General features: G+C 48.7%; 1 protein-coding gene across 7 annotated transcripts in view; it reads right to left on the bottom strand.

Annotated features, from left to right (window-relative positions):
• MGAT5 (alpha-1,6-mannosylglycoprotein 6-beta-N-acetylglucosaminyltransferase) overlaps positions 1–22,418 on the bottom strand; it is a 333,558-nt gene that overhangs the window by 8,464 nt on the left and 302,676 nt on the right. For all 7 annotated transcript variants that reach the window (XM_074363551.1, XM_074363550.1, XM_074363548.1 and 4 more), the window contains 3 exons: positions 20,796–20,912; positions 14,057–14,131; positions 2,939–3,096 (listed from right to left, as the gene is read on the bottom strand). In XM_074363551.1, coding sequence (XP_074219652.1) covers positions 2,939–3,096; positions 14,057–14,131; positions 20,796–20,912 — 350 coding nt within the window. The remainder of the gene's footprint in view (positions 1–2,938; positions 3,097–14,056; positions 14,132–20,795; positions 20,913–22,418) is intronic.

The raw sequence follows: 22,418 nt of genomic DNA, 5'->3' as shown, positions 1-22,418 counted from the left end.
TGACAAGATGGGAGCAGGGCCCCTCCTGCTGGTCTTACCCCTCCCGTCTCCCCCCTCCCCACCCCAGGGTCCTTCCCCTTCTCACCCCTGCACTGCCAATCCCAACCCCGTATCCACCAAGTCCCCCCAGACTCCCTCAGGACCCCTCGTACTCAGGGCTACCTCCTGGCTTCACAGGTGCCGAAGTACTCACGGCCTAGGCTTCATGGCTGAGAATTCTTCAAAAAGCAACCCTCAACTCAGTAAGTGACTATTATTCACTACCGACTAACAGTCAATATCAACTCTTGACTAATAGTCAATAATTGACTATTTCAGAAGATACAACTTGAAAAGGTAGCAAAGTGACCGAGGACATCCCATTAACACCTGTTCCTATTTGTGGAGCGGGGACACTCCCCCGGGGCCACACTCGCATGGACTCCGGCTCCTCTGACCTCTGGACCCTTCGCCCTGGTCTGGGTCAGGTCGGGTCCCATGGGACTCACGCATGCTCTGTGCCGAAGAGTTTGTAGCCACCTCTCCGGCCCTCCAACCACACACTGCCTGAATAGTAGCTCAGGGACCAGCTGCCTGCTTCCCCAATTCAAGACGGCAGCACAAATGCTCCGAAGGGCTCAATTCATGCCACGTAAATTCATGCTGCTCAGCGAGGTCAGGTGATTCCTCAAGGTCATGGACACCCCGAGACGGAGAACCAGGCCCCATGACGGAGAAGGAGCAGCACTGGGCTGGAGGAGCCGCTGGCTGCTAAGTGGCCATGAACAGGGATAAGCCGGGACGGCCTCACTGAGGAGGCCCTCCATAGACTTGCCGGACAGTGGGACATTCACAATATTATCAGTATTTGCAAATGCAGAAACAAAGTATTCAATAGGGCCCTTACGCTCAGAGAATTAATTTCAGGCAGCTTTATTGCAAAATTAGCATTCATGGCCGGCTCCTAGGAAGAAAACGCATGTATCTACACCAGGGTGGGTAGAAGGGAGCTGATGAGCAGTCCCGTGGCACAGGGTCTGGCCGCAGGACAGCCCCACACCGAGGGCTCTGCTCCCGGGGCTGTGCGAGGTACGTGGGGGTGGGGTGTGGCGGGCGCTGGCTTTTCTGGTCCCAGCCACCCCCCTGCCCAAGCTCTTCGGTTGTTGGGGCTGTTCTGTTCTGTCTTCAGCACTAGTCACATTATCTCACCATCACCCAGGATGTCCCCATTTTACAGGTGAGAAAACGGATGGAACAGAGGAAACTGGTCCATTGGCTTCCCTTCCTGTCCCTCTGCTGGACTGAGACCTTGACTGCAGGACAGGCGAGATAGGTGGGGCCGGCAGGAGGCCAGGAAGGACCAGGCTGTGAGGAGTCCCCTCTGGGTTCCCCCCACCATTGGCAGGATGGGGGCTGCACGTGGACAGATCTGTGCGGACAGTCTGTAATCCACCCCCAGTGAATCCAGGCTTTGACCAAACACAGGGAGATACTTGGGGTCCTCAAAAAGCCCCTTGGTGTGGGAACTGTTTACAAAAGGAGCGAGCAGGCAGCTCCTCCTGGACCTAGAATCTGGGATATGTGCTCTGGAGATGGAAGTTTCTGGCCACATTGGACAGACACAGACCAACGCTCCCTCTAACAAGGCTTCCCTGGTTGCAGAGCAGGCTGCCAACTGCCTCTGCTGGCCTGGCCTTTGTTCTGACGGTAGAATCAAGGCTGCCTCTGATCGGGTCTTCACGTAAAGAGAACGATAAAAAGAGCACCCCCGTGTCCCTCCTCGGGAGGCGTCCCTGCAGGTGAGACGCTAGAGGCCACGCTCTCTCTCTAAAAAAGGCTTTCCACCTCACTGGAGAGTACTGAGACTTACAGGCAGGCCCGGCCAGGCCAGAACAAATCGGTGTGTGGACAACCGCACTCTAACAAGGCGTGAAGCCAGAACGGGACAGGCAAGCTGTGAGTCCTGAGTCCACTCTGTTCCTTAAACATCCTCTTCAAGACTGGGGCAGGACCCCTGCCCTGTGGACAGCAAGGGTTGGGACAGCAAATCCCTCAGGGGAAAACGCCTCAGGAGAGCTATTATGGTTGGGAGGGGTGACAGGTAATGATCCAGGTTGTGGCCCACGGTGGGTACGAAACATATCAGGGCACAGATTTAGCACTGACAGGGCTCATGAGTCAGAGGCCAGAAGGACCCTCACATGGAGATTTGGGAACTGCAAACACCGAACTCAAAATGCCACTGCAGAGGGAGAAGTGCCGGTGATACAGAAGGCCCCCCGCCTGGTGCAGCTCAGGTCCTCCTTCCCAGCGTTGCACCCACCTCCCTGCTCGGGACCCGGCAGAACCAGGCCTGCTCACACTCCCCCGCGATGCATCTCATTCCAAAGGGGCCAGAAGAAAGTGCAAAAGGGGCCGGGGCTGTGGGAGGGGAAGATGGCAGCGGAATTTGCTGGGGGCAGTTCTGCACTAGCTCCCTGCCCGTATTTTTCATTCCTTCCTGACTTGGGGCTGGAAGACTGTCACTCTGCTAGGGGCCATCTGGGCCATCTGCAGCCAGAAGACCTTTGGGGCAGGTCCACGGTGCTTGTGATTCTCTGCCCACCTCAGCCCCCGCGGTTCTTGGGTACAACATTAGCAAACTGAACACCGCCCACAACCTCCAAGCCTGGACTTGGCATTATTCACGCAAATACAAACCCCCTTCAAATTCTAAATCTATCAGGAGGCCAGATGACCTCATCTAATGAAATGCTAACCAAATAACATCTAATAAAATGACAACCAAAAGGCTGGGCCAACTTCCTCTGGGCTGCGAAGGGGGGTTGTGCTGTATCCGGCTTCCCTTTCCATGCCTTACTCCAACAGCCCATCAGCCTAGAAACGAAAACCTCAGCCCTCTCAACCTGACTTGAACCCAAATGAGCTGAAGGCCGGATGGCCAGAGCCCCGCACTTACTTCAGCATGTCCTTGTCCTTATTGAGGTGCTGGAAGAACGAAGGCTCACAGATGAGCTGGTTCTCCTGACAGACCTGCTTGCACGACTGCCCGGGCTCAGCGAGCTTCACCTGCAGGGCACTGAGGGGCGGCCACATCACTTGTCCGTGGCAGAAGTCCTAGAATGACAAAGATGCCATCAGCTGAGGGACCGGGGGTGCCAGTGGGGGAGGCACCAGGGGTGCCAGTGGGGGAGGCACCCGGCTGTGCGGGGCGGTGAGGGGCAGGAGGTGAGACGCAGACAGACCCGGGATGGAGCCGGGCTCAGCTGCAACACGGTCTTGGCCCAGGTCTTCACTTCTCTAAGCACCAGCTTCGCGTGCACAGTGCCCTGCCTGCCGGTCATGGCGGCTGCTCACTCATATCACCGTCCACGATGAAGCAGTCGAGCTATCTAAAGGTGCTGCCCTTGAAGGCCCACCTCCAGGGCCACCTTCACCCACTGGTCTGCTCCCTCCACCCTAATTGCAAAGACATTTTCAGAGTCTCCCTCACTTGGCGGTTACCTAATGTGACACTGTCTTGTGATTGCTAGCTTGGACGCTGGGAAGCAAAGGAGCATAGCAAGACGTCTGCAGGCATCTATGATAGAACCTACGGTGGGGTCATGACCCAACAGAGGCTCCGTGTTTACTGGTTGAAAACAAATATTACACACTAATTCAACAGCTAGAGAAACAGTCTGAAGACGTGGGAAAGGAAGTGAAGTAACCTGGTACCCCCTGCAAAGAGAGGTGCCCCCAGCATGGAAGGTGGTGGGTGCTCAGGATGGGGCCCAGCCAGTCCCTCCCAGGACGGAGAGGGCGTGCACGGAACGAGCACGTCCAGGGGGTCACGGGCATGGGGAGGACCAGAAAGCAACCTGCACCACAAGGTGAGCCAGCAGCCTGGGTAAGAAGAGAAGGTGGGTGGTGAGAAGAAAGACAAAGCGGGACCAGGGAAAGGGCAGGTGAGCAGCGGAAATCTCTCTGACCTGGGACCCCAGCTTTCATGCCAGCCTTGCCTGAATAGGTACCAGGGGTGGGAATGCATGCACCACCAGCACCCAACTCTCTCTCCGCTTGCACGTTGTCGATGGGACCCTAGCAAAGTTCCTCCCAATCCCCGGGCTGCCCAACCTGCAGAAGATGCTGCCAGGGCAGGAACCCTGAAGAGCCAGTGAACCCCTTTCGGGGCAGGCTAGCCCTCAGGGGTGCTCAGTGGTGCTTAGGATCCTGGGATCTGAATTCCTCCCGGAGGAAATCACCCCACACATATGAGACTCACGGTACAAAGAAACCTACACAGGACACAGGCTGTCAAAGAAGCAGGAGACTTGAAATAGTCTCAAGGTTGTATTTAAATAGGTAACTGTTCAGATACAAAGAACACACATACACACACACACACAAAGCAACAATGCAGCAGGTTTCTATGCGCTGACATGGAAACATACCCCCCCCAGCCCCCACATACTGAGAGGTGAAAGGGGCAGGTTGAAGGCTGATAAGAAGCAGATGGAAGGCTGATGTACCGTGTTTCCATTTGTATCGCGCACTGGAAGAGAGAACCGCACGTACAACAACCACGCACACACCCCTGTAAGGGTGCACCTGGTGCCGCTGAGAAGGGACACAAGAGATTCAGGAACGGCAAGGGAATTTACTGCTCAGTGCTAATGTCCTTCTGGAATATTTCCTTTTTCCTCATGTTTCCTTTCCCCGCACTGTGTGGATGAGGAGCTGATTAATAATCCCAGGGCTCCCAGAACTAGGAGAGGGGGCGGGGTGGGGGGAGGCAATGTTCCAGGCCCCACCCTGCTGGCCACGTGGGGACTTGCAGGTGGGACTGTCCCTGTCGGTCCCCGAGCCACGAGGTGGGTGCAGCCCTGGAAGGCAGCCCAGAGCTGCATTCAGGAGGGCCCTTCTATACTCTTTGCCTTTTTTTTTTTAAACCTATGCTTGTATTACTTTAGTGACCAAAAAGAAACCAAAAAGAGCAAAGGGAAACACACCCCAGGCCCTGAAGGCAGCTGGTTCTGAGGGTACACCTCGCCTCTCCCTGTTACTAGCCCCAACCTCTGAACAAAACAGACGTTCTACAGCCGCAGCCTCCCCATCAGGAGAATGAAGAGGTTGAACCTGATGACTTCCTACGGCTCTGGCTCCTCCCCACCGCCTTCCTGAAGGAGGTGATGCCACTGCCTGCTGAGAACAGCAAGCGGCAGGTGGTGAGCGCTCAGCGCAGACTTCTACTCCAGTCTCCTCAAGTCAGCGCTGGAGACCCCACAAGTAAGGCGAGCCTGCCGTTGTCCCCCACGTCACACAATCCTGCAATTCGGGGATGCTCCTGCTTGAGTTTGAGTGAGTTTGGTGCTTAACAAACAGAAATCCTTCCCTGCATGTGGTCAGGAAACCTAGAACCTGGATTCACATCTGCTGAAAACAGAAGATTCCAGAAGGGTCTAATAATTCTGAGATGACAGAAATGCACGGGGTTATTTAAAGACAATAGGATTCAGCTTAATCTTCAGAAAGTGACACAGGGCAGGAGGGTCAGCAGAGTGTCCTGTCTCACAGCCCTGGGTACCACCAGAGGCAGGCCATTCAGTGGGCGGGAAGACCTTTATCTGACGCCTCAGCTTTGTGGTGATCTTGACCACCGTCCATGGACTTGCCAAGGTGCGGGCAGCACCGTAACTTTGGTCTGGACGCTGTTACTAAGGGCGACAGCATGACTGCAGCCCCGTGACACCCTGAATGGCAATGCTGAGTGCTCACTGGTGGCCATCGCTCTCTCACCTGACGGCACATGGAAACTTACTGGCTGGCCTTTGACACTCTGTCCATCAAATAGGAAGGAAAACACACAATGATCAACGTAGTTACTGCTGATCAACGCTGAGCGGGTGCACGGATGTTTGGGAAAGTTTAAATGTCGTCTTTTGGTTTGTTTTTCTGGCTGGCTAATGCGAGCAACTTTACTTGTATTTTTTTGGAGAAATCTGAAAACTTCTACAGCCTTGAAGTATTATAATAAAGAGATTCAAAGTCCAATGGACACCAGAGCCTACTGTGTAACTACGGGGGGCGGGAACTGAGATCACTGGACAGCAGTACAATATTTGCTAAGGAGCAGGAAAGTGTAAGCATCTGGAGCTCGGATTGCTTGGGTTTGAATCTCAGTTCCTTCGTTCATCAGCTAAGCGATCTTGACTAGTTCCATAGCCTTTCTTTGCCTCCGTTTCCTCAACTGTAAAATGAAGAAAATGTCCACTGCCAGCTCATGGAGCTGCAGAGGGCCTTAAATGAATTACAATGTGTAAAGCACTCAGAAAAGTGCCTGATACAAGTAACACCGGCCATGGGTCGCCTTTTACTGCTACTGTGTGCAAAGGACTCTTCTAGGCCCTCATTGGGTGACTTGGTGGAAAAAAAAAAAAGGAAGCCAGACACCTGCCTTTATAGTGCTTATATTCAGTGAGGGAGACAGAGAAACAAAATAATAAATTATATTGCTCTAAATAAGGACGAAGTGAGGAAAAGGCATCGAGACTGTTGGGGAAGAAGGTGTTCAGATAAGGCATCACTGAGAAGGTGACATTCAAGGAAAGACCCAAGGAAATAAAGGAGTGAGCCGTGCAAATATCTGGGAAGGACATTCCAGGCAGAGGCAAACCGAGGTTGGAGGCTCTGACAACAGAGTGTCTAGCAGGTTCCAGGAGGAGCTGGGAGTTCCACGAAGCTTGAGCAGTGTGTGCGTGTTGGGGGCCGGCAGTAGGAAGAGATGGAGTCTGGGAGGTCCCAGGGGGTCAGAGCACACAGAGCTTTGGGGACCCATGTAAAGCCTTGGCCTGTGAGCTAAAAGGCACTGGAGAGTTCTGAGCAGAGGAATGAGACGGTCTGCTGTGCTAACAGAAGGCAGGAGCAGAGACAGTTAGGAAGCTACACAACAGGGCAGGAGAGAGGACAGCCTCGGAGCAGACCCTGGCACCTCTGTTCAACAAAGCTCCACCAAATGCTCATGTCACAGCTGCTTTGACGGTCTTCTCATGCATCCACTCCAAACTTTACCAATGACTATTAAAGCCTACGCTGGATGCTGGAAACAGGAGTGTGAATGAGACAGTCCCTGGGCTCAAAGGCTCAGTGTAGTAAGAGAGGCTGGCATTTAAAAATTACTGAACAGTATAAAATAGAGGTCCGAATAGGATGTAAAAGACACTAAGAGGAGAGAGACAATTAACTCCAGGGAAGGGAAAGGGGGTGGGGGTGGCAATCAGAGAAGGCTTCCAGGAGACAGGGGCTTCTGAGCTGGGTTTTGTAGGCTCAGTAGGAGTTAGTGGCTTATCATAAACATGGTGCTTTGCAGATAACTGGTGTTCAAAATAGAGTTGTTGAACTTTATGAAATGGTTTTGATATCCAGAGGCTTTGACAGTAGAAGTGGAAAAGAACAATATTCTAATTCAGAGAAACTTTATACAATAGGAGAGACATAAACAGTAATTTCCAATCTGGTTAACAAGCCCACTTAGAACACAGAACATCTGCATTCCTCTCTAAAACTTATTTCAACCAGTCACCAAATTTCCCTAAATTTGCTTGACTGAAAATTTCCTGCAGTAACCATAATAAGAAAGGTTTATGAATCAAACTTATGAGAAAAAGTAATGTTCTGAACAAATGAACACAAAGTACTGTGTAAAAAGATGAAGCGGGTATGCCTTTGTAACAGAGGCGAAGAAACAGCGTGCAAAGACGTTATTCACAAAACACCCAAAGAGCTGGAGAAGACTGGGGTGGGGGCAGGAGGCAGGCTCTCCCTAGGAGGGAAGCACTCGGTGGAGGGGCTGGCTTGCCCCTCCCTCTTGGTTGCACGTGATGAGATCTCTTCCACAAACCCTCCACCCTGAGTGGAGGTCTGGCCACACCTTTGATTGAGTTACCATGTCCATAACATATTAGGTGTGTGCGAGCAGATTTCTATGGAAACACATACTGTCTGGAACCAAGAAAAACAGGCTCAGATACAAGTCTGGAGTCAAGATCTAAAGGAAGGTCAAGAATTTGCAAAATAAAAAGGAGGGGAGATTCAAGCCCATGAATCTGGGGTTTGGGCCAAACTCAGCCAGCTATGTGGGAGGTCAGGGACATAGCTGCTATTTATGTTACAGCCGGGAAATCCAGGGCCAAGCACAGAAAAAGTGTTCAATATATACAGACTGACTGGATTGAATAATTTCTGTTGCCAGCTGGTACCCAGCACTGTCAGCCTGTGCTGCCTTCAAAAGGAGTGAACTCCATCCACAAGTAGCCCCTGGGGCTGATCCCCAGTGGCGGGTGTAAATTAGTGTTTCCATAAGGGCACAGAGAAGGTGGCTGTGAAGCTGAGCTGTGACTCATCTCTGCAATGATCTTCACAGTGCAAATCAACGAGCCAACCAGCACACGTCAGGAACAGCTAGACACAAACCTCCCACGTTCCATACTCTTCCACCACTAGCAGTCTACAGGGAGAAATGAAAACGTACGCCCACGTGCATGCGAATGTTCAAGGCGGCACTCTACTCTTCACAATGGCCAAAAGGTGGAAATGATCCAAATGCCCATCAACCAGAGAATGGATAAACAAAGTGGTCTATCTGTACAATGAATGGAATACTATTCAGCAATGAAAAAGAATGAAGTACTGATACCTGCTACAGAGTGCATGGACCTCACAAACATTACACTGAGACATCTCCAGAAGAGGAAAAGTCAGATCAGTGTTTTCCTGGGGCTGGGGGAACAAGTAAGGACTGACTAGACAGAGGAACAAAAGAGCTTTTTTTGGGGCGATGGAAACATTATAAAACTGAGACTGTGGAGGTAAATGCACAACTCTATCAATTTACTGAAAAAGCCCCACCATTGAATTGTACCCTCACATGGAGCGAATTTTAGGGTCTGCAAATTATACCTCAATGAAGCTGTTTAGAAAAACACACCTCAGCTGGTTTCTGGGCTCCTGTAGCAACAAGTAGTTAAGGCTCTCAGAGGACATCTTCTGGGCCATGTACTTAAACATGTGCTCATCTGCTGGCTCCTCCACGAGCCTGTGGGGCAGGTAGCACTGTCCCCACTGCACAGAAGAGGAAACAGCACAGAGAGGTCAGGAAACTTGCCCAAGGTCACTAAGAGAGCGAGGGCAGAGCCAGGGTGTGAACCTGGCTGTCGGACTCCCAGGTTCCAACGCTCAATCATTACCCACCCCAGTCCCTCTCGGTTCAGGAAAGGCTGGGCAAACAGCAACCACTGGTTTCTCAAAACAGCAAACATTCCTTACGCTACTGCCAACCTTCTCCCTTGTTCAGTTCCTCTCCCTCTTCCCCTGTAACCTGGCGCCTCCACCACTGCCCCCTACCCTGGCCTCCCCAGACCCACTGCCGTGCAGGCTTGGCCTTGCATCTAGAACGGGCCCCATGACGACGTTCAGGACGGGCCCCAGGGAGCGAGACTCCCCAGCAGCTGAAGCTCACTCCCATGTGGCTCTTGGAGTTAACTCCTTTTTTCCCTCCAAGTCTCCAGAATGCTTTTCACATAAACTACACAGCTCCTTGCAAAATAATATGAGCACAATCATACTGTAGGGTATTTTATAGGGTCTTTACACGAAGCAGAAAATAGAGTTAAAGAGCCTACGTATGGTTTTCAGAAATCAATCTGAACACGGGCCGTTCCTCAAAAAAACCTGCTCTCCCCTCTGTCCTGAGGCCACCTACGCCTCTCCCAAGAAACGCACAGTGAGAACCTTCACAGGCCAGGACACACTCGGGTTAGGGATGAGGAGGGCTCATGATCTTCAGTTACACAAGGGGTCTTCTCCTTGGTACCAACTCCTGCTGCTAGAGAGAGTGCCTTTTTTGGGGGAGCTGATATAAAAGAGTGGGCAGGCCAAATCAGCCTTTTCAGTACAGTGAGGGAGAGAGGGCATTAAGGGAAAAGCAAGTGTTTTCCTAAAGCCAGGATCCATCCCCATCGGGAACCGCCTGGGTTGGCGGGGTAGGTTCGTACTCAGCGGCTATCCTGTGCTCTGAGCACATGCCACGGCCCGGGGCTCTCTCAATTGCTGTCAATTGGCTTCCTCTGGCTCCTGCTGCCTGGGGGTGAGTGTGAGGGACAATCTTGAAAGGGTTGTGGGATAAAAGCTTCCTTCTTCCCCCAGTGGACCACACGGAGGACTCTGATGAAGGCAGAGACCAGCCTAATGAGGGCCGCAGGGCTCCTACAGTTGAAGGGACGGGAAGCGTGTGCTACCACCACCCTTTGGAGCTTGAGGCTTTCCTGTTCCCACCAGTAACACCCCTCTCGCCTCTCACTGCTCTTTGAAGATAATCTTTTGGCTGCAAAAATAACGAACACCCCAAGCTCTAAAACACGAGAGCCTGCAGTTAATCGTTAGAGGCAGAAGACCCAATCTGCAAGCCAGTGGGGTCTTGGTTTCCTAATTTCCCTCTGGAGTTGGGGGAACATTACGGCTTCAACACAACCCTCCATAAAAGCCTGGGATAACTCAACACGGGCCCCTTTATGGCTCACTTAGCAGCACCGAGAGCATGTGGAATAAGAAATGCCCCAAACACAAGATTCCTGGTGTCACTTTTCTAAAACACCCATGCGGTAGCATCACTGCCCTACTCCCGGGTTAAAGCCTTTCGTCAGCCTCCTCTTGTCCCAGAATCAAATCTGAATTCTTCAGCTGAGCCTTAGCATCTTTTCATGATGTGTCTCCACCTCCAACCTTGTCCCTCACCTCATCCCTCTTTTCAGTCACATCTAAACTTCCAATAATTTTACCACGGTTTCTCTTTTTGCCCCTAAGCCTTTGCAGCTTGACATCTTTGCTTTTTGGACTCATCTCCTGCAAAATGCTTCTAGACAGAATCTCCCTCCCCTCCCTGCAGCTTGAGTTATGCGGTCCCAGGCACCCCAGGTCGTCGCTATTACAGGCGGAGCCAGGGCAGCAGCACCACCGAGGACCTGACCTGCTTCTCTGCGAACCCTGGAGCTACTTGAGGTCAGAGACTCATCCTTTGACATCTCTTCTTTCCCACCTCCCAGCACAGTCTGCAGCCTACCCAAGCTGGCAAATATTTACAGAGTGGATGAACGGATAAATGACAGCAGGCAAAACAGAAATCTGTGGATTCCTGTGAACCGCAGAGCTCTGCAGAAAAAAAATTCTATGCCCAGGAGCTAGTGCGAAAGGGCAGCTTTATTGACATGTTTTCTGGAAGACGATTTTAGTGGTATGTTTTCCAAATAATCTTAAGGGCCAACCTGAGCCTCCTAGTTCCTGGCCCATGTGAATAAAAAGCACACGCACTCACTCAGCCCCTTATTTATTTACTCATTTCTTCAGCTTTTGTGGACCTACTATGTGCCAGGCAGGGGCTAGGCACTTGCCACACAAAGGGGAGTGAGCTGGGTGTGACCCTGCACACGGAGCATTTAGCAAGGTCTGTTTGGGGAACGAGACCTTCCTGTCTGAAGGGAAACCAATAGATTCACAACAGACGGGCCACAAGAGAACTTCTAAGGACTGGCTGGGATTCAAGATTTCCTTAGGGAGGAAAGAAATAAAGCCTTCATATAAATGTGATAGAGTCTTTTTACACATGGTGGTGAGTAACCGTTTTCCCTGAGAGGAAGTGGAGACAGGAGAGAAGGCAGGGGGTTCCGGAAGCAGCTGCAGGGCTGCTGGTAAGAGCCAGCTCCGGGGAGGGCCGTGAGAGCGGGATGCGCTAGAGCTCACTGCCCGGGGAGCCACAGCTGCGCCCGCCTGCACCTTCAGGAGGGCCTGCAGCACCTGGAGCTCAAAGAAGACGGGAAGCAGAGCTCCGGGGCCACTGCCGTCACCTGAGGTCCTGGCAACACACCGCTGGTGCAGGTCTGGACCCAGACCAAACCAACCTCAAACCCTGATTCCAGGATTTAGCCCTGCTACCGAGACTTCTGGCTCCCACTGTCCAGAGAATGGGGTTCTGACTGCTGCCTCCTGGGATCACTGTGGGGATAAATGAATGATGCACTGGGATGTGCCCCTGACATGTTGGCATAAAGTCTGTGCATGAAGGGCTGTTAGAGTTAGGATGATGATACTGTCAATTCTTAAGTTGGGTGTCATATAAAGAACAAATGAGATAGTAATTCAGATGCTCAGCTCTTGTGGTAAAGTCTGATGAGTAATACTGTGGAATGTATTATGTTATTTAATAATATACAAGAATACAATACACAGCAGCACCACTTACAAAAGCCAAGACATGGAAGCAACCTCAGTGCCCACTGACAGATAAATGGATAAAGAAGATGTGGTGTGTGTATATATATACACACACACACATATATACACACAATGGACTACTACTCAGCCATAAAAAAGAATGAAATAATGCCACTTGCAGCGACATGGATGGACCTAGAGATGATCATATTAAGTGAAGTAAGTCTGACAGAGAAAGACAAACATAATATGATATCACTTATATGTGGAATCTAAAAAAAGACACTAATGAACTTATTTATAAGCCAGAAATAGACTCATAGACAGAAAACAAACTATGGTTATCAAAGGGGAAAGAGGTGGGGGAAAGGGATAAATTAGGAGTTTAGATGAACATATATACACTATTATATATAAAATAAATAAAAAAGGTCCTACTGTATAGCCCAGGGAACTATATTCAGTATCTTGTAATAATTTACAATGGAAAAGAATCTGAAAAAGAATATGTATATGTACATATAACTGAATCACTATGCTGTACCCTTGAAACTAATACAACATTGTAAATCAACTACAGCTCAGTAAAAAAAAAAAAAGACTACAAGACAATTATATAATAAAGTAGAATATACTAGAGAATCACCAGGACTAGTCTGTCTTTCTTGAGCAGTGTGTGGCAGCCCTGTTCTAAGCACGTCGCCTGTTACCAGCTCATTAATGCTCACAGCAGCCCCGTGAGGTTCTGTCATTATCCTCATTTTACAGGAGAGGAAACTAAGGCAAAGAGAGGCTCGGTAACACGTCCCCAGTCACACAACCAGAAAGTCTCAGCGGCGGGGCTGGACCCCAGAGGGCTGGCTGCAGAGTGCACCCTCTTGCCACCAGCAAAACTTCAGAGCATCAGACACAGCACCCTGAAGCGTCTGCCCTGCTTTGCCCATCCAGCAGCTGCACGCGGGCTTGTCCGCTGCTCACCAGTCTTGCCTCAAATCTTTCCTCTGAAACCTGCCTTGGCCTACAGTCTGCACCTACTCACATTTCAACACAGCATTTCTCCTCTCGGCCTTCAGAGCCCTGCTCCCCTACGGTGTCAAGATCTCTCCATCGCCCCAAGAGGCTCCGCTTTGCCCTTGAAGAGCAGCCCCTTATTTCTGGAATCTGGTCAAGGTGTCTCAGTCCCCCTACCCCCGGGGGTTCTCTGTCTGCCTATTTCTAGCTCTGTGTTGCTTTTGAAGCCTAAGGGATTAAAGTGTTATAAAGACGGCAATGACACTTTTGGCCTCACTTCTGTAAGCATGAGACATAGTTTCCCAACTCTGTTGGGGGTGGTGGGACCCTGGGAACCCTCCCCTGCTTTGGAAGTGAAGTTCTGCTTTTATCTGTTTCATATCCTTGGGTTTCATGTAAAGTTTCATTTGAATAGGGGTCCTATTTTTAAAACTGTTTGAACAGCCCCTACAGAGTGCTAACATACTTGGCCGTCTCTCTGTCCCCCTCCCTACTAGGTCTTTGTGAGGGCCCCAGAATACATTCAGGGAGCGGGTCTGATGGCGGAGGACGTTTCCATCTTGATCATCCAGTTCCTTAAGTTTCCATTTGACCTTCCACCATCATAAAGAACATTCTTACACCAAGGACAGGCTGACTCCTTTGGGTGACCACGACAGTGCCTACTTTAGCATTTTAGCAAGCCATTATCCAGCCTGTGGAGTCCTCCAAATCAGGGAAATAACCACAGAAATACGGTGAGCTCGTCACTGTTCATGAGAGCCCTCTGGGGTAACAGGAAGCAGGACCCCGCAAAGACAGACAGACTTCTGGAGAGCCTTACCTGTTTTTCAATGAAAGCGTTGATTCTCTGTAGCATCCCCTCACATGTGAATTCGTAGGGCATGTATGGCTCAATCTGCAGAAACAGAACATGGTATCGTGAGAGAGGAGGACTCGGGACAGGTGACTCTTACCCCGTCTTCCACTGATGCACATGCACTCAGGCCCCAACACCTGCAGGCAGCCTTGCAAGGCTAAGACTATGAACTTGGAAGTCAGCAGAGCTGGCTTCACAATCTCACTCTGCTCCTTATCAGTTGTGGGGCCCTGAGCAAATTACCTACCATTTCTGAGCCTCAGATTCTTCATGTGTAAGATGGTGATAAGAAAAACCCACCTCCTGGAAGCTGTGGTGAAGATTACAGGAGAGAAAAAGGAAAGTGCTAAGTTCAGTGTCTAGCACATGGTAGGCATTCAGCCAAAGGTGGGGAGTGTCACTTGTTAGAAGGCAAGCTCCAGGGGGCAGGGTCCATGGCTGCTGGGTCATCTGTATCCCGGTGCTGAGCACCAAACATCTGGTGAATGAATGCACACTCCCTGCCCTGAGAAAGGCACCTGATGAGTGGTTTAAGGACCCATGACAGTGACAAAATGTTTGTTTTGCATTAGTAGGTAAGTATGTACCCAAAGAACTCATGGTGCAAAAACAGAGGGATTAAGCATCACAGGGAGTTCAGCCAGAGGGTCCTAGGACGCTAGAAGGTCAAAGCCAATGCCTGCTCATGCTGGGCTCTTAAGGCTAGCTACGATTCTAGCAAGACAGGACTGAGGAGGGCCAAGATGCGGAAGACGTCCCAGGTGCAGCAAGTAGTGGGAGACTAGACGTGAAAGGAGAGCAGGAGGACAGAACTAGGATCATGCATTCTGGGGAGACACGCTAGGAAGAGGGTCACTGGATTTCCACAAAAGACTTGAGATTTCTACTCTAAGGAGCCTAGACTTTATTTGAGGGTAGCAAGCAATGTAGAAAGTGCTTCCCTGAAGTGGAGGAGACAACCTGAGCAACACTGTGACACCTAAGGGAAAGGGAAGAAATGTGGATTTGAGCTCTGGAATGCTCGTGCCAAGGCTACAAGGTCTGTGCTTTTAGGGGCAGCTAGCTGGCTTTATTAACCTGAAATGGAAATTTCTCTTGGGAGGAAACCACCGGCTATCCAGTTTGTTACAGCTTCAGAGGGTCCAGCAGCATGTGTCAGCAGGACAGCGGAGCACATCCACCATCTTGCACTACACTGACCTAGCTCTAATCTACAGGGTGAAGAGCTGGACGAAACATCTGTGTGCTGAGATCTGCTGAAAATGGGTCAGCTGGCAGCAAAGATACCCCTCTGTGGGCAGCCAAGTAGTTGGTCTCAAGACATGTTCTGCTTTTGTGTGTGTTGGTTCACACATTACACCTGAAATCTTCAACCACGATTGTTCATTTTATAACGTATCTTTGAGTGCATAATTAGAGGACAACTCACACAGGTTGTAAGTCAGCCATCCTTGCACACATCCGTCCAGACAGAGCCAAAAGAGGCTGAGCCATGAGCCCTGTAACATCAGGGCAGGACTACCCTGCAAGAACCGAGGTCCTTTTGCTCCTCGATAGTTCATCTCAGAAGAGCTCAAAATACTTTAACTGACATGTGCCAAGTCTGCACCTTCTCACCTCAAGGTTTTGCACTTGCTGTGCCCTCTCTAACCCAAACACAGTCCTTCACACCAAATGTAGAATTCTTCTTTTCTTTTAAAGAATATTTATTCAGCCTGTGGGTGATTCCAGACACTTTCTCTAACTGGCTTGAGATACGTCCCTTCCCCTGTCTGCAGGAAAAGATGTGAAGGAATCAGAACAACAACAAAACTACAATTGAGGTTGGCATCCCGGGCTCATTCAAAAGGGGATATGTAGAATGTCTAGAGTGAGAGAAACAAACATCGGTGGCCATCTGCCATGGGACCAACAGATCCGGGCACGTGGTGGGAAGCAGGCTGAATACTCAAGGACTGTTCCTACCACGTACCCCAGAGAACAGCCATTAGGAATGGATGTGGATTACCTTGAAGGGGTTCATGCAATAAATACAGAAAAATGGCTCTTCCTGTGTCCTCCTCCCAACCTAACCCAGTTTAATCAAAGGGATGTTGACTCATTAATTGCTTTGTGGACAGTTGACTATTTGAAAAGATAGCCAATTTTCCTACAAAGGAAAAGCAACAACAACAAAAAGTACTCTTAAGCCACCTGTCAGTGAGTCACTACCCATCCTGCTGTGGGTGGGAGCAGGGCCATCCATGTGGGAAAGCTCTCCAGACCCCTGGCTTCAGGAATAACAAGGGCTAGCGAGCTTCTGATGGAGAGGCTGATGCCAAGATCCGGGCCTCTGTGTGTGCCGGTTTTCTGCGTAACAGCCCTTCAGGAACAAGTCAAGGACTCTTTAGGGGATGGGGTGAAAGGGCATGTTGAAACCACACCAGTCACTGATGTCCCCAAGTAGGACCAGTTGTGGAGAAGCAAGAGGAGTGTTCTTGGTCATCGTGCTTCATGGAAAAAGGACTGTGACTCTTAGGGCCGCAGGAAGGATGCCTGTAGGCTGCACGGTGCAGTCCTGCTGGCTTTGGAAATTTTCCCTTACTTCCCCATCTTTTTCTCCATTTTCTCCTCTTTAACCCCCATTCCCGTCTCCTTTTCTGCCACTCAGCATTCAAAGTTAGGGTATAGTTTCTCCAGGGAACTGCTCTGTTAACCCCTCCATGGCCCCACCTGACAGGTGGCGTGGCATCCTTCAATGAGAGATGGTCTTAGAAAGTACTGGAAGATCAGGGGCTGAGTCCTGTCTCCTCCATATGCTAAGTAGGGAATTTTAAGCCAAACATTTCATGTAATTTCTCTTGATTTCAAATCTAAAATAGGTCATGTCATCCCCCTGCTCAAAACTACCCATCATACTTCGAATAAAATTCAGACTCTCTATTGTGGCCAACTTAAAGCCATTCTGGCTCCTGGGGACTCTGTTGTGGCCTCCATTATTTCTGATGGGAAGTTGGGGGTCTTCCATTCCTCTGAATGTAATACATTTTTCTCTGGCTGCTTTCAAGATTATTTTCCTTATCTTTCGTTTCTGGCAGTTTGATATGATGTACCTAAGTGTGTTTTTCTCTATATTTACCCTGTTTGGGCTTCACTGAGCTCCCAGAATCTGTAGGTTGATGTCATTCATTAATTTTAGAAAATACTTAGCCATTATCTTTTCACAAATATTTCTTCCAGCCATTTTCTCTTCCCTTGAGATGCCAATTACAAGTAAGTTATGCATTTTGATATTCCTACATATTTCATATGTTCCTTTTCATATCATTTTTTTGGGCTAATTTCAATAATTTCTATTGACAAGTCTTTAAGTTCACTGATTATTTTCCTCTGCTGTCTACAGTCTGCTGATAAGCCCCCTCAAAGAGTTCATTTCTGATACTATGCTTTTCAGTTCTACCATTTTTTCATTTGGCTTAAGTTCCCATCTCTCTGCTGAAACCCCCCATCTGTTCACAGATAGTATCCACCTTTATTATCAAGCCTTTTAATATATTAATCATAGCATTTTAAAGTCACTGTCCGATAATTCCAACACCTGGGCAATCTCTGAGTCTGGTTTTATTGATAGTGTCCTCTTTAAATGATGGGTCATGATTTCTTGCATTTTTGAATGTCAGGTAACTTAAAAACTTGTAATTCAATATGAGAAAGCTTGGCAGCAGATTTCTGACCCATTTATAACAAGTATAAGGATTATAATGACAACAGTTTTTGTATTAATCTCATTCCTTACTTTATCCACTCTTAGCTTTCCCTTTACTTCATTTCATGTTGTTTTTCTTTTTAAATCTTATATTATCTTAACAAACTAGTCAAAAATACTAGTTTCAACCCAGGTTCTACAACTTACTAGCTGTGCCATCTTGGGTAAATTAGTTAACTTCTTTAAACCTTAATTTTCTTATTTGCAGAAGGATTAAATGAGATTAGATTAAATGAGATGTACAGAGAGATTCTAGACATGTAGAAAGAGGTTCTTCCTACATATCACCTACTATTATAATTATTTATTTTTTTCCTTTTAAGTGGCCTTAAACCATTTTTGGGAAAAGCCTGACCAGGGTTTTAAAACGTGGAGCACTGGAGGTTTCATGGCGTGAACAGAGCCAGCTTCACGTGGGAGGGAGCAGACAGAACTCAGTGCCCCGCTCTCAGTGTTTTCTGTAGCTGGCCTTCCCATGAGATTTTTGTTTGACAAAAGGCATCTGTTACCTAAAAAGTTTTGGACTCTGTGACCCATGATTTTCTGCCTCTACCTTAGCTTTTAAATTACTCCTCTTTAAGGGCACGCACACTTAACTAAGTGTTGTGGGTTGAACTCCTTCCCTCTGAAAGACATGCCGGAGTCCTAACTCCCCATATCTGTGAATGTGACCTCACTTGGAAATAAGGTCTTCCCAGATGTAATCACGTTAAGATGAGATCATACTGATTCAGGGTGAATCCTAATCCAGTATGACTGATGTCTTCTAAGAAGTGGAGAAGAACACACACACACACACACACACACACACACACACACACGGATAACACCATGTGGCAGCTGTAAGCCAAGGAGCACCTGGGGCCACCAGAAGGTGGAAGAGGCAAGGACAAATCCTCCACGAGAGGTTTCAGAGGGAGTGCGGCCCTGCAGACATCTTAAATTCAGACTTGTAGCCTCCTGAATGGTAAGAAAATACATTTCTCTTGTTTAAACCACCAAGGTGCGTTTCTTTGTTATGGCAACCACAGACGCTCATACCCTAAAGGACTCTGAGACTGAAGAAAGAAGAAACTTTGATCTCTGTGAGAGGGACCCCCTGGCGCGGAAGCCTTCGACACGCGAAAGATGCTTTGAGGTGGACAGTGGTACCATGCTCACTCAGCACCTCTTCTCTTGGCTTGGCCACCAGAGGTCTGGGGAACTTCTGCCCCAAACTGTTGAGACAAGGAGTGACACTGTACCCATCACCCACGGGAAGCTCTGAGCTGCTAGCCCAAAGCTCAATAACTAGACCCTCTCCAAAGGGACCCGGATAACACACTGGAGCCCTCTCGTTCTCTGGGAGGTGTCCTCAGTAGGTTGAAGCTGGCAGTTTGGTGCGTCACATTTTACTCCCCGGAGACGGAAGACAGCCCTTTACATGGGCCACCTGGCTACTCCTCCCAGGATACAAGCCTTTCTAGCTCCTTCCCCTTGATGCTCACTGTTCCTCAAACCATGTCTTTCCAGGCCCATTTCTCAGCTTAGCTTTGCAAATTCCTACTCATCCTATGAGACTTACTGCTGCATTCTCCAGACGTCCTTATAGGATGCAGAAAAGACAGGCACTCCTCCATCTCCGGCATGTTGGTCTTGGCACCAAACGCATTCTGCCTGATAGTGTGCTTGTTGGTAAATATCTAGTCCTCGTCCCCTCCACGACACCCATCCATCCGTTAGGTAAATCACTACACTGGGTCCCGAGAATACAGCAGTGAGACAGATATATATCCTGCCCACGCTGCTTATAGTCTAGTGGAAATCTAGACTGTCACTAACAATCGTAAGACTATTATACTATTACATAGGTGATGCCAATACTGACTTAGTGCTATTGACTAAACACTTGCTCTGAGGTCGACAACGTACCTCAGCGCTTTATATTCACCGCCTCACTGCATCCTCACAAGTCCCTGCAAAGTAGGTGGAATTAGCCTACATTAGGGATGAGGAAACTGAGGCTCAGAGGTGAAGGCCTGGAAAGACATGGGTTTGAGGAACAGTGAGCGTCAAGGGGAAGGGGCTGGAAAGGCTTGTCTGCCAAGAGGAATCGTCAGCTGGCCCACGTCAGGGCTGCCTGAGGGGGCGCTGCGAGTACGGGGTAGAGCTGAAACCCACCCGAGCTGTCTGACTCAAGCCTGCCCTCACAACCATGCCTGTCCTGCTTCTTAACAAAATATAGCACAGTGACAACTGCTCTGACAGGAGGAGTACAGAGGGGAGGGTGCAGAGGGATGGAGTCCTCAGGGTTGGGAGAGAGGATAACCTGACCATCCTTCCAGGGGGGTACGCTTCTTATAGGCGGGGACCTAGCCTCGTTTATGTTTGTGGAAGTGAATATCCCCTACAGTGGTTCAGAGGGTGCCCTGAATACAGCAGGTGCTTAATAAATGTCTGCTGAATTGATGAGCAGAGTCCAGATATGCTCATTACTTACACAAAATTTTACAAGATGTTAAATGGTAGAAAAGCGGAATAACTAGATGCTATAAAAAACATTTCTCAGTATTTCCTTAATTATTCCTTACCCTTATCCTTCTCACTTATTTATTTTTTTCTTTCTTTCTTTTTTTCCTTGCAGGGAGCAGGTACATCTTTTTTGATCTTTGAGAGAGCTACATAATCATGTCACAGACGCAAGTGTATCTCAAGCTCCTACAACTGTGCTGGGACCTAGGAGTCATATCGAAAGAGTTTGCAGAATCCACACACACACATCTGGACACCAGCTCTGTTTCCACCTCACAGGACATCCACACAGTCCCCAGGCCAGCCAGCCCTCCAGCTGGGCTCCTTTCTAATTCCAGAGTTGAGCGGACATGGAAACGTTCTCATTACTCGCACAAAGGGCCTGTGATGTGTTCCACACCCTCCAGTTCACATTCCAAATGGGGAAAAATGAATAAAAGAAATAACCTTCTGACTTAAAATGGCTTTCACTGCGTCCTCTACTTCCTCCTGATTGCCGAGGTCAACAGTCCAAACGTGGGGCCGGCCGATGAAGACTTCAGCATAAGGATGCTGGGAGGTCAGCTGGAAGGAAGCAAAAGAGAACATCTCAGTATCACAAACAGTGATTTTTTAAAGCCTTCGGTCTTAGATGAAGTGTAATGCTCTTCATGGTTCTGAGTTACACAGGAAAAAGTAGTAAGTCATTTTTGTCCTTCCTCTGGACGATTGAAACCTCTCAAGTACCCCATAAGCAGACAACAATAAAAGCGAGAGGGCCCCACAGCTTTCCTTTCTTTTGACCCAGCAGGACACTGACTGCGCCCTCCTAAGTCAGGACCCGCTGGATGTGCAGGCACAGCGCTGACGGGTACAGTTAAGGAAACCCAGGCTGTAGGTGCACCCGGTTGGTGTCACGGGCAGTGTCTGTGGATGCCCAACAGGTCCATGTGGGATGTTTTAAAAGACAGATGCCCAGATTCAAAGACACATGCACCCCAATGTTCACAGTAGCACCGTATACAATAGCCAAGACATGGAAGCAACCTACATGCCCATCGACATATGACTGGATAAAGAAGTTGGGGTACATTTATACAATGGAATACTACTCAGCCATAAAAAACAACAAAATAATGCCATTTGCAGCAACATGGATGGATGTGGAGATCATCATTCTAATGAAGTATGCCAAAAAGAGAAAGAAAAATACCGTATGATAGTACTCATACGTGGAATCTTAAAAAAAAAAAAGCCACTATGAACTCATCTACAAAACAGAAACAGACTTTGCAGACATGGTAAACAATCTTACTGGGGAAAGAGGGTGGGAAGGGATAAATCTGGGAGTTTGAGATTTGCAAATGTTAGCCACTATATATAAAAACAGATTAAAAAAATGAGTTTCTTCTGTAGAGCACAGGGAACTATATTCAGTATCTTGTAATAAGCTTTAATGAAAACAAATATATGTACATATATGCATGACTGTACACCAGAAATTGACACATTGTAACTGACTGTACTTCAATCAAAAAAAAAAAAAAAAAAAGACAGATGCCCAGGCTCTCCTAGATCCTCTGAGCTGAGATCCTGGACACTTTGCGGGGGGCTCATGGGAGCCTAGGGGTCCCAGGAGGGCAGCATGAGGGCCATGACCCTGCCTGAGGCTGTGAGATCCGCAGGGCTGGTCTGGTGATGGCCCTACATCTTGATTCCCACTTGGAAAGAAGAGAATGTCATGTCAGGTGACATGGAGGCTGTTACCGGTGGCTTCAACCTCCAAAATCACACCAAGAAACAATGACCACCTACACTCAGTCATATCCCAGCCCTGAAAATCACCTATATCTAACTAGTATCTGTCATAAAATACTGGCTCGGACAGACAGGTAAGCATATGAAAATTACAACAAAGTCGTTTCAGGCTTTAAAGTCAGAGAATGACACATAATGGCACATATAAGAGGTGACAGAAAGAGAAATGATGCTACTAGAAAAACAAAGAATTTGGGAATAATCATAACTGTAACACTGGAGCCTTAATAGTTACAAAGACAATTGCAATCAGAAAAGCAAGGAAAGGCAGCT

The sequence above is a fragment of the Camelus bactrianus genome, chromosome 5 (genome assembly GCF_048773025.1).
Source record: "Camelus bactrianus isolate YW-2024 breed Bactrian camel chromosome 5, ASM4877302v1, whole genome shotgun sequence".
Taxonomy (NCBI): domain Eukaryota; kingdom Metazoa; phylum Chordata; class Mammalia; order Artiodactyla; family Camelidae; genus Camelus; species Camelus bactrianus.
Note: the sequence above shows the minus strand (reverse complement) of the source record. Positions and strands in the feature narration are given on the sequence as shown.